Here is a 13,347-nt window from a genome sequence, read left to right on the forward strand (position 1 = left end):
CAACTCAAACTTTAAATTACTATCGTCAAGTATTGTTGACTTCAATTGTTACCACGGAAACACATAGTATCCATAGCAACATCCACTTAAAAACTGCAAAAATAGAAATTTATGTAAAAAAATACATAAATAGAGGATGTTTATTTTCAAATTGGACTATGGCTTCATTCTTTGCTTCACTCACAGTCTTGTCTGGTTTTTTTTTCCTTCAGATTGTTCAATAAATGTAATATATAATGTAACATTGGGGTTGGAAAGGGGGGGGGGGGTAGGGGGTATGTTGATTTTTTAAAATGTTGCATACAAGTAGATACTTAAAAAGATAATTGCATTTGGTCGGACTTTGTTCCGAGTTCATCATCTGATTATCAATTTTTGGAAGTTAGCAGATGATGAACTTCATGGGTTTACAATAACTGGGCCAACCTGGCTTATGGCAAGGCAAGATAGATATGGCCCTAACAATTGTAAGAAAATTTTTAATTTCTTATGGCACACACCCGTCTAAGATGTTATTCCAGCATAAATCACAAAATTGACCTGTAACATAATATTAACAAACCAATAATAGAATCATTTGGTCAAAGCATTTCTAAACTGAAACTTAAGTGTGATGGACGGACGGATAGACGGACAGGCAAATTGAACACATTTTAAGTTGGTGGTGACTTAAAAAAAATAATAATAGTCAATTGTTGATCGCTTATATCAGAAGTCCAGTATAATGGAATCCTCTTTAAATATACATGTAGCTATTAACATATCATTAATAACTCCTTTGTTGTACTACTATCCCGCAATTAAAATTCAGGATCTCCGAGATAGACAAATAGAATACATCTGCTAAGTTGGAATTGTGCTAATCCCGGTAAAATAATAATGCTATTACCGGCAAGATTATCATATCAAAATTATCAAGCAAAATAATTGTATCAATTATGAATTATTCCTTACTATGCGTCTTTCTACATACATCTCATAAGTTCAAGATTCCGATAACATTATATCTTGTTTTGTGTGTGTGTGTGTGTGTGTGTGTCAAAAGGAAGGTTGGGATTGATTTTTGGAGTGTTGGTCACAACAGTTTAGGAATTAGGGGCCAAAAAAGGCCCAAATAAGCATTTTCTTGGTTTTCGCACTATAACTTTAGTTTAAGTAAATAGAAATCTATAAAATTTTCACATAAGGTTTGTGACCACAAAAGGAAGGTTGTGATTGATTTAGGGAGTTTGGATTTTGATGTAAAGCAATTGCAAGTCTAGTAATACTAGCATCATGTGATCAATATTTTGTAATATAATTACAATAAAATACTTATAGTATGTATACGGAGTCTCCCGAATAAGATTTTTTGCTATCGTAATTCGGATTGATGTTGGAATACGTGGATGTTAGGTGTCACTTTTATACTAGGTTCCAACAGTTTAGGAATTAGGGGCCAAACAAGGGCCCAAATAAGCATTATTCTTGGTTTTCGCATAATAATATTAGTATAAGTGAAAAGAAATCAATAAAACTTAAACAAGGTTTATGACCACAAAAGGAAGGTTGGGATAGTTTTTGGGAGTTGAGGTCCCAACAGTTTAGGAATAAGGGGCCAAAGAGGGGCCCAAATACGCATTTTTCTTGGTTTTCGCACCCTAACTTCAGTATAAGTAAATAGAAATCTATGAAATTTAAACACAAGGTTTATGACCATAAAATGAAGGTTGGGATTGATTTTGGGAGTTTTGGTCCAAAACGGGTTAGGAATAAGGGGCCCAACAGGTCCAAAATTAAATTTTGTTTGATTTCATCAAAAATTGAATAATTGGGGTTCTTTGATATGCGGAATTTAACCATGTATTTTGATTTTGGATATTGGACCATAATAGGTAATGTCCAATTTAAAATTTAACTGAAGCTTTTAAGTTTAAGTTCTGAGACCACATTCATTATGTGTCAGAAACCTTTGTTGTGTCAACTATTTAATCACAATCCAAATTCAGAGCTGTATCAAGCTTGAATGTTGTGTCCATACTTGCCCCAATGTTCAGGGTTCGAACTCTGTGGTCGTATAAAGCTGATCCCTGCGGAGCATCTTGTTTTAGGTTCAAATTTCAAAAAAAATATTTTGCTATTCTCAACGTTTTGTTAACCTTTACATGAATTACGCCCCTATTTTCTGTATCTGTCTCTGTAACCTTTATAAAAGACTGCATTAATCCCGAGATTTAGAATGAAACCACTAAGCTGAGAATATTTGCATAAATACAAGATTAATAACAGTAATAATTGGAAGACAAATTCCACACATGGTCAATTTAATTAAATGCAACACTAGAAACAGCGCAGTACATACCAATGCTATTTTTCTTTGTAATTATCAATGTTTTCTAGTCCCAACAAGTTGTAATCATTCATGAATACAAGACTTTAGTGTGTCATGTGTAAAAAAAGAATAAATTTCCGATATCCCACGCGTTGTGCACACACTTGATCGATTCAAGGTACAACGGCAAAAACTAAAATAAACACGTTTATGGCCGTGCCGCAATTTGGGAGGGGGAGGGGGCGTTGTAGTAGGTTTAATCCATGTCCGTCAGTACATTAGTCGTCACAAAGTTGGTTTCTATTTTGCAAGTTATAGTTTGCCTCAATCAAATCTCATGAAACATGTATACACAATGCTTATTACCACAAAACAGAGATCAAGTTTGAATGTTGTTGGTTAACTATAAAGAAATTTCTAAAAGTGACCATTTGATCTTAAGATGTGGTATAATTGTTAATAAGACAACTCTCTACAAGATACCAATGATCATAAGATAGTATCCAGAAGTAAATTTTGTAAAAATAAAATTCTATTTTTTTCCGTATTTTACTTATAAATGTTTCTGTGGGGAAACATTACATTTACTCTGTGGTTAAAGTTTTTAGAATTTTATTAACTTTCTCAAACTATCCTGGGCATGCTGGGTTTGTACCAAAATTGGACAGAAGCTTATTTATGATCATAAGATAGTATCAAGAAGTAAATTTTGTAAAAAGATAAATCCATTTTTTCCGTATTTTACTTTTAAACGGACTTAGATTTTCTTCCAGTTAACATGACATACAGTCTACAGAAAAAGTTTTTAAAACATTTATTAGATTCATAAACGATCCTGGATTTTTCCAAACTTGAACAGAAGCTTCTTACAATCAAAAGATAGTATCAAGAGGAATATTTTTACCGATTTTTTTCCTCATTTCTGTTGAGCCTGCAATTTACAGCAAAAATAGGCAAGACACTGGGTTCCGCAGAACCCTTACAAGTTTATTCTTAAGGCATTCAAATGAATAAAACTTGAGGTTTCCTAAAATCTGACAAAAATCCCAAAACATGACAACTACAATGTACCTTAACTTAGCTCTGAAGCTAAAATCAAGTTATATCGATGTTATATAAGAAATTTCTGAGAGAAAAAAAATTATTCTATTTATAATCAGGCTCGCCGACCAAACGTTATCTTTTCAAAAATCTTCTTGTATGATAAAATTGAGAATGGAAATGGGGAATGTGTCAAAGAGACAACAACCTGCCCAAATAAAAAACAACAGCAGAGGGTCACCAACAGGTCTTCAATGTAGCGAGAAATTCCCGCACCCGGAGGCGTCCTTCAGCTGGCCCCTAAACAAATATATACTAGTCCAGTGATAATGAACGCCATACTAATTTCCAAATTGTACACAAGAAACTAAAATTAAAATAATACAAGACTAACAAAGGCCAGAGGCTCCTGACTTGGGACAGGCGCAAAAATGCGGCGGGGTTAAACATGTTTGTGAGATCTCAACCCTCCCCCTATACCTCTAACCAATGTAGTAAAGTAAACGCATAACAATACGCACATTAAAATTCAGTTCAAGAGAAATCCGAGTCTGATGTCAGAAGATGTAACCAAAGAAAATAAACAAAATGACAATAATACATAAATAACAACAGACTACTAGCAGTTAACTGACATGCCAGCTCCAGACTTCAACTAAACTGACTGAAAGATTATGATTTCATCATATGAACATCAGGCACAATCCTTCCCGTATGTATTTATTAACTATCGATAGCACATGGCATTGTTGTTATGTTGGGAACATGTGTTTATGTTTACAATAATATTTAAATTATTTTAGCATAACAATAAGTCACCTTAACTAAGTTAAGAGTTTAAAGTTCTTTGTATGATAGCACGGACTGGTCAGTCGCGGTAAAAGTTAACATTGAAAATACATTTTCATAGCTTGACCATTCGAAGCTCAGTCTTAGTGCAGTGAAGTTGGCTTAATTGTATTTAAGCTATGTCGGATATTGATACGGACCACGCCGCAACTAATGCACAACCTAGAGGTGAGTCACAGCCCCCTGCACCACATCCTGATATAGCAGATGCTTTTCACTTGTTCCGTGATTACTTAGATTATAAACTTGTTGATTTAAAAGCAGATTTGGCTTCCGAGCAAGACAATTTGTCACGTAAATTTAAAGAAGAAGTCGGTATTAAATTCAAGAAAGAAGGGAACAGTATTCAATATCATTTCAATGATGAAATTCTGACCGGGCTCCTTAAAATTCAAAAGAAGGGCTCCTCTTTAGATTTTCCTACTAACAGTATTGTATCTGAGCTTATTACTAAAGTTAAAGCTAGGAATAAGTCGATAAGGATCGCCGACAGCTCTGCAGGGGGCTGGACTACAGTGCGCGAATATGAGTCTAATACCATCGCTGATAACTCTGACGATGAAAAGAAGATTAGACAAGCTGAAAGTCGTGCAGTTAAGTCAATCAAAGAGAGAACCAAACCCCGCCCTTCTCCTTACAACAGTAACAACAGAGCAAACCAAAATGCTAGACCAGCTGAAACTGTGCCAAATCCTGATTATTCTCAGTCTTACAGTCGTTATTCTCAACCTCCGCAGCCCTTTCGTGCAGGCTACGGTCGGCGTGAGCCGACCCAGTATGACATGTGTCACCAGTGTAAACAGTTTGGACATTGGCGCAAGAACTGCCCACTTAACAGGGCCCAGACATTTCAAAACAACGCCCAAGGACAAGGCGCCCAACGATCTTAAACCGGTATTTAATGATAAGTATTTAAATTGTGAATCGCATTTTTCTAAATGGGATAATGAAAACTATGTTAATGATTATTCTGTTTTTCTTGAACAAGTAAAGTTTTTTGAAAATGCAGAACATAATAGCACTTTTCACGGTGTAAAGGGGAGTTTGAATAAACATATCGAATTTTGGAAAACTATTGGCGCTAGTGATTTTGTCATAAACACTATATCAGGCGGTTACATTATACCTTTTTTAGAATCGCCTAAACAGATGCACAGTAAGAACAACAAATCTGCATTTATGAATGAGAAATTTGTTGATGAAGCTATTTCTGAATTAGTAGATACTGGGTGCGCCAAGTTGGTCCCTTTTAAGCCCTTCGTCGTGAATCCTTTGAGTGTAGCACTTAATTCATCTTCAAAGCCTAGGTTAATATTAGATCTTAGTATTTTGAATCAAAGTGTCAGGAAAGACAAGTTCAAGTTTGAAGACTGGAAAGTTGCAATACAATATTTTGCGAATGATTACTCACTTTTTAAGTTTGATTTAAAATCGGGGTATCATCATTTTGATATTTGTCCCCAACAGCACACCTTTTTAGGGTTTTCGTGGAAACAGCAGTTTTTCTGCTTTACAGTCTTACCATTTGGCTTATCAACAGCTCCTTTTATTTTTTCAAAATGTCTACGTGAAATGGTGAAATACTGGAGAAGAAATTCTATAAAGATAGTTTTATATCTAGACGATGGGTTTGGCATGGCTCCTACTTCTGAAGAATGTAATAAAGATGCTATTTTTGTTAGAAAAAGCCTTTTGTCAGCCGGGTTTTTGATTAACGAGAAAAAATCTATTTTTACACCTGTTCAGGAGCTAGAATGGCTCGGAATCATTTGGAATTCAATTGAATTTTGTGTTACTATACCTGATAGGCGTATTAATGACTTGAAACGTTCCTTGTCAGATGCTTTGACTAATTTTAACACATTGTCAGCTAGACGATTAGCCCAGGTAGTGGGAAAAATTATATCTATGTCCCCTGTAATTGGCAATATTTCTAGACTTAAAACTAGATATAGTTATATGTGTATTGAAAGCAGGGTATCTTGGGATACGGTATTGAATATGGAAATACCAGTCCAAGTTAAAGACGAATTACTGTTTTGGTTTGATAACATTAAGAGAGTTAATGTAAAAAAGCTAGATTTTTATAGCAAATCTACGGTAATGGTGTATTCAGATGCAAGTAATGTTGCTTGTGGTGCTTATACAGTTGAGGTAAATAGTAAGATTTTCCATCAAATGTGGAATCGTTCAGAAATGCAACTGAGCTCTACGTGGAGAGAAATGAAGGCAATTGAGCAGTCCCTGATTTCGTTTAAAAATGTTTTCATAGGAAGAACATTGAAATGGTTCACAGACAACCAAAATTGTGTAAGAATTATTAGATCTGGAAGCATGAAATTTGAGCTACAAAATTTGGCAAATTCTATATTTTCTGTGTGTTCTCAACAAGGCATATCAATACATGTACAATGGATTCCACGTTCTGAAAACACGTTGGCTGATTACGTTAGTAAAATGGTCGATCATGAAGATTGGGGTGTCACCTCCGAATTTTTCAAATTTATAGATGAAATGTGGGGTCCACATACGATCGATCGCTTTGCTAGTCATTTAAATGCTAAGTTACCTCGTTACAATTCCTTGTTTTGGAATGCAACTGCCGAAGCTATTGACGCGTTTACACAAGATTGGTCTCAAGAGAGCAATTGGCTTGTTCCTCCAATTTATTTGGTTCTAAGAGTTATCAAACATGTTATAGCTTGCAAGGCTAGTGGTACATTGATTGTCCCTAAATGGACGTCTGCAGCGTTTTGGCCATATATTTTTAAGAAAGATATGATATATCAGGATTATGTCGTTGATGTTTTAGAATTTCAAAAAAACAGAAGGCATTTTTATGCAAGGTTCGAATGAAAAGTCTATTTTCGGTTCGGAACGTTTTAGTTCGTCAGTGTTGGCAATTAGAATAAAAGCCTGATGCTAAACTGTATACAACAGATTTTTGTTATAATGAACATTTTGTTGATAAGTGTGTATCAATTGTATATTCTGACATGATGGGTTGCTGCCATGGTCAGGGAAAAGCATGGTCCTACAGAAGTATAGTTGACATGGCTTGAATATTGTTATGGTCTCAGAAGAGCATGGTCCTATAACATTATAGTTGACAAGGCTTTTAGATTGATTAAAAATTATATGTGTATTCACTGTTGATTCTGACATGAACGGTTACTGTCATCGTCAGGGAAAAGCATGGTCCTACAGAAGTATAGTTGACATGGCTTAAATATTGTTATTTGTTTTTATGTGTTTTTAACTAAGCTGACATAGTCACTTGTTGGTATGATTAAGGAAAGCATGGTCCTATATAAATTATAGTAGACAGGGCTTATTGATTAGCATCATACATAAATATTCTTATTTTAATATGTATTACAATGTATACGTTTTTCAGCTATTTTTCATACTGGTAGATGGGAAGCATTACCAAAGAATTCTTTCAACAGTCACCTTTCACAGTTGTCAACTAAGTTGCCACAGTTTTGCCTTTCTTCTAGATCAGAGAATACAACAAAAAACTACAAATATGCTTTTGAAGCTTGGACTAAATGGTGTGTATTTAATGGAATTTGCTATTTACCGGGTTCTGACACTAATGTTTCATTGTATTTAATAGATTTAACCGAATCTGCTAAGTCACATAGCAAGATTAACGAAATGTTTTACGCTATTAGTTGGGCTCATCGGCTCGCCGGGTTACCTGACCCATGTAAATCAGATTTAGTCTTATCTGTCAAAGAAGGTGCTTTGAGATTGATAGGTCACACTGTAAACAAAAAAGAGCCAATTACACCGGAAATTTTGAAACATATTGTATTGTTATATGGCAATGAAAAGTCATCTTTAAAAGATTTGAGAATAGCATGTATGTGCTTATTGTGTTTTTCTGGTTTTTTACGTTTTTCAGAATTGTCAAATCTGAAAAGAAACAACATAACTTTTTACGATTCATATGTGAAACTTTTTCTTGAAAAGAGTAAAACAGATGTATACAGAGAGGGTAACGATGTTCTCATTTCTAAGACTTATAACATTACATGTCCAGTCAATATGTTACACAGGTATTTAAGTCTGGCAAATATTTCTCACAGTAGTACGGAATATATATTCCGAGGTTTAAGCTATTGTAAAAGTAACAACAGTTATGTACTTCGTAAGTCAGGAAAAATATCATATTCCTCTGCTAGAGACATTTTATTGTCCGCTCTTCATAAGTTAGGTTTAGACAGGACAAAATTTGGTCTTCATAGTTTGAGATCTGGCGGAGCTACGGCAGCTGCCGCATCAAAAATTGAAGATAGAATTTTCAAAAAACATGGTAGATGGAAAAGTGATCGTGCTAAAGATGGCTATGTTAAAGAAAATTTAGAAGAAAGGTTGTCAGTTACAAAAAATCTTGGTGTTTAATATATTTTCAATCCCTCCTTTTTTGGCCCATCCTTTGTTTTGTTCGAAACTTTGCTGCACTCGTCTAGGCGAGCTGTTTCCCATAGATATGTGTTTGAGTTTTTGTTCATAAATACTTTATTTGCGTTTGAGGGCACGAATAAGAAAATAAATGTATTTATTAACTATCGATAGCACATGGCATTGTTGTTATGTTGGGAACATGTGTTTATGTTTACAATAATATTTAAATTATTTTAGCATAACAATAAGTCACCTTAACTAAGTTAAGAGTTTAAAGTTCTTTGTATGATAGCACGGACTGGTCAGTCGCGGTAAAAGTTAACATTGAAAATACATTTTCATAGCTTGACCATTCGAAGCTCAGTCTTAGTGCAGTGAAGTTTCCCCCACCCCCCTCCCCCTGTTTACATGTTTTTGTATAAGCTTATAATATTGTAAATGCATTATGCTTTTCTGCAGATGTTAAAAGAACATTATGAAATTATGTTTTTGTGATATGAAAGATTCTATTTCATTATTTCTCATTGTAGATATGTTTGTAAGACATGTATGCTGCAGCGGTCTTAGTGTGCTGGCAAAGTCATTTGAGGACAGTTGAATTATATGATAATAAAACTTTGCTGCACTCGTCTAGGCGAGCTGTTTCCCATAGATATGTGTTTGAGTTTTTGTTCATAAATACTTTATTTGCGTTTGAGGGCACGAATAAGAAAATAATAGGGGTTTAGTATCATACCATCATAACATATATGAGAAGAACATAACCCGTGTCATGCCAACAACTGTTTTTAGAATAAATGTGTTTAGTTCCGATGCAAAGACCTTATCAATGACTCAATATTAACGCCAAAATATGCAATCTTTAATGACTTGACAACAGTATCGTAATTATATCCCTTCTTAATAAGTCTATTCAAAGGTTTTGTAAGTTTCTGAGGTGAATACTGACACCTTTGTGCTTTATAAAGAATATTACCATAAAAAATTGGATGTGAAATACCTGAACGTATTAAAAGTCTGCATGTTGAGCTATATTTACGAATAATGTCTTTATACCGATGATAAAATTTAGTAAATGTTTTGACTAGTTTGTGATATCGAAAACCCTGGTGTAATAATTTTTCAGTAATACATAAATTTCTCTCGTTAAAATCTAAAACATTGTTACATACACGAGCGAATCGTACAAGTTGAGATATATAAACACCGTAAGATGGTGACAAGTTCTTACAAAAGTGTGTTCTGTAGTGGCAGCTCATTTACGAGCCCAATGGTTTTTTGTCGAGCCTGCAACTTTTGTTGCAGAAAGCTCGACATAGGGATAGTGATCCGGCGGCAGCTACGGCGGCTACGGCGGTGTTAGCTAACTTCTAAAAAGCTTAGTATTTTAAAAGGTAGAAGACCTGGATGCTTCATACTTTGTATATAGATGCCTCATGTTACGAACTTTCCGTCAGTCACATGTCCAATGTCCTTGACCTCATTTTCATGGTTCAGTGACTACTTGAAAAAAAAGTTAAGATTTTTTGTAATGTTAAATTCTCTCTTATTATAAGTAATTGGATAACTATATTTGGTATGTGCGTACCTTGCAAGGTCCTCTTGCCCGTCAGACAGTTTTCACTTGACCTCGACCTCATTTCATGGACCAGTGAACAAGGTTAAGTTTTGGTGGTTAAGTCCATATCTCAGATACTATAAGCAATAGGTCTAGTATATTCGGTGTATGATAGGACTGTAAGGTGTACATGACCAACTGGCAGATTTCATCTGACCTTGACCTCATTTTCATGGTTCAGTGGTTATAGTTAAGTTTTTGTGTTTTGGTCTGTTTTTCTTATACTATATGCAATAGGTCTACTATATTTGGTGTATGGAATGATTGTAAGGTGTACATGTCTAGATGACAGGTGTCATCTGACCTTGACCTCATTTTCATGGTTCAGTGGTCAAAGTTAAGTTTTTGAGTTTTGGTCTATTTTTCTAATACTTTATGCATTAGTCAACTATATTTGGTGTATGGAAATATTTTATGATCTATATGTCTGTTATGCAGGTTTTATTTGCCCTTGACCTGATTTTCACGGTCCATTGCTAAGTGTTAAGTGTTCGTGTTTTGGTCTGTTTTTCTTAATTTATAAGCAATAAGTCAACTATATTTGTTGTATTGAAGAATTGTTAGCTGTACATGTCTGCCAGCAGGCATGGTTCATCTGACCTTGACCTCATTTATATGGTTCATTGATCAATGTTTCGTTTTCTTTGGTTAATGTTGAGTTTATGTGACAGTTGTAATAAAGCTTTATATTTAGGTCTATCAACATAATATCAATGATTAGTAAAGAAGGCGAGACATTTCAGCGTGTGCACTCTTGTGTTAAATCAGACCAAAAAAATGCTGATTTCAGATCGAGAGAAAACGCTAAAACTCCTAACAAATTTAGGATTTGTAGTAAATCTAGAAAAGTCAAGCCTAATTCCAACACAATCAATAACATACATAGATTGTGTTTTCTCTAAAAGAAGGAATAGTTCGTCCTACATCAGAAAGGGTGTCAAAACTCCTTTCTGCAGTAGAACTTATCTTAAACAAGCAAAATCAAGCAACAGCAAGAGATTTTCTACAATTATTAGGTATTATGGCTTCATGCATAGAATTAATTCCAAATGAAAGACTCTTTATGAGACCAATTCAGTTACACCTCCTTTATCATTGGAAACCAGTTTGTCAAAATCTAGGAATAAAAATTCCTTTTTCAAAATATCTAAAAGATTACCTCAGATGGTGGTTAAAAATAGAAAATTTGGTTATAGGCAGATCAATAACACCTTGGGAAAAGTCAATAACAGTAACAACAGACGCATCAAATTCAGGGTACGGAGGTCACATCAACAACAGTCTCATAGTTCAGGGTACATAGTCAGTAGAAGAAAAACTTCTCCACATAAATTCTTTAGAAATGGAGGCAGTTGTTCTAACTGTAAAACATTTTCTCCCAAAATTGATAAACAAAAATGTTCTTATTCGTTCAGACAATGCAACGGTTGTTCGTTACATAAACAAACAAGGAGGCACTCGTTCTCCCCAGCTGTGTATGAGAACTTGGCCGTACTTTAACCTATAATGATTTTTTTTTTGATTGTTATTTGGATGGAGAGTTGTCTCATTGGCACTCACACCACATCTGCCTTTATCTATTGGAAACTTTGGCAATTAGCACTAGAAAATCTAATTTTTCTGAAAGCTGCACACATTGCAGAAAAAAAGAAAATTCTAGCAGAGGTAATCAGGGTAAAAATTCAACCAACGGAATGGTCATTAAACAAAGAGATAACACATGCAATGTTTCAGATTTGGGAGACACCTCACATAGATCTTTTCGCTTCTGCAAAAAATCGACAAACACAGGTCTATTGCCTCTGGAACCCAGACCCTCAGGCTTATGCAATAGATGCTCTAACAATTCCTTGGAACAACATGTATGCATATGCTTACCCTCCAATTTGTCTTATACCAAAAATACTACAACACATGACAAGGTACAATTGTCAGTTAATTCTGATAGCCCCACTTTGGCCACGCAGACATTATTACAAACATCTTCTGAAGTACATAATAGATTATCCAAGGAGTCTGCCAGTCAGGGAGGATCTATTACACCAGCCAAAAACAAACATAATTCATACAAATCCAGCAGTATTTAATCTGACTGCATGTTTTTTTTTATCAACAAACAGTTTAATGAGAAGGTTTTTCTAAAGAAACTAGAAAATTACTCAGAGCCTCATGGCGCTCTGGGACTCAGAAAGATTACTCTGTCAAATTTCGAAAATTCAATAGCTGGTGTAGTAGACCGGAAATTGATCCCTATAATGCCTCTTTGACGGAGGCGGCTGAGTTTTTGACATATTTATACTCAGAAGGTCTTCAGTATAGAACCATAGCTGGTTATAGATCTATGTTATCCTCATTTCTAGCTAAAATTGGGAAAATTCCAGTAGGACAACATCCTTATATAACTCGTCTTATAAAGGGCATTTTTAACTCAAGACCTCCAAAAGTAGTGCTTTTACCTGAATGGGATTTACCCTTAGTTTAAAAAAAAATTAAAACAAGCACCTTTTGAACCAATGAAACATGCTCATTTAAAATTTATTTCTTGGAAAACTGCATTTTTAATTGCAATTACTTCTTTTAGGAGATGCAGTGACTTACAATCTTTGTGTATTGGAGAAGAGTCGATTGTTGTGCATAAGAAAGGGGTGACTTTTGTTAGTCATGGACTATCAAAACAGGATAGACCAAAACATTTTGGCAGCAAGATTTTTATTCCGTCTTATCAATCAGATAAATTATTAGATCGGAAGCGGTCTATTTATTATTATTTGAAGAAAACTGCACCTTTTAGAAACTCTGACAGTGAGTTTGAGAACAAGTTGTTTTTATCTTTTATTGAACCGCATAAACCGGTTACATCACAGACTATTTCGTCTTGGATTGTTAATGCAATTAAATGTGCTTACAATGAAAAAGACAAAAAATTTCATGCTCATTCTACAAGAGCCTTGGGCCCATCTTGGGCACTTTTTAACGGCGCATCTGTGAAGTCTATTATGGACACAGCAAATTGGACAAAGGAATCAACCTTGGGGAAAGACGGCTTCAAGCCGTCAATCCCCTATGGGGTTGACCAGAGTGACATTCCCTCACATCATTCATTTTGTTTTTATAA

The 13,347-nt window shown here is 34.8% G+C and overlaps 1 protein-coding gene across 1 annotated transcript; it reads left to right on the forward strand.

Annotated features, from left to right (window-relative positions):
* Positions 1-4,080: 4,080 nt before the first annotated feature.
* Positions 4,081-9,265, forward strand: LOC139502665 (integrase/recombinase xerD homolog). The gene is made up of 2 exons (XM_071292192.1): positions 4,081-4,369; positions 7,599-9,265. The coding sequence occupies exons 1-2, from the start codon at positions 4,321-4,323 to the stop codon at positions 8,609-8,611; spliced, it is 1,062 nt and encodes a 353-aa protein (XP_071148293.1). The 5' UTR covers positions 4,081-4,320; the 3' UTR covers positions 8,612-9,265.
* Positions 9,266-13,347: the final 4,082 nt, after the last annotated feature.

The sequence above is a fragment of the Mytilus edulis genome, chromosome 14 (assembly GCF_963676685.1).
Source record: "Mytilus edulis chromosome 14, xbMytEdul2.2, whole genome shotgun sequence".
In the NCBI taxonomy this organism is placed as follows: domain Eukaryota; kingdom Metazoa; phylum Mollusca; class Bivalvia; order Mytilida; family Mytilidae; genus Mytilus; species Mytilus edulis.

Coding starts and splice junctions, on each gene's coding strand:
- LOC139502665 (XM_071292192.1), top strand. CDS start 4,321: ATGTCGGATATTGATACGGACCACGCCGCAACTAATGCACAACCTAGA. Junction 4,370..7,598: donor AACTAATGCACAACCTAGAG/GTGAGTCACAGC, acceptor TACGTTTTTCAG/CTATTTTTCATACTGGTAGA.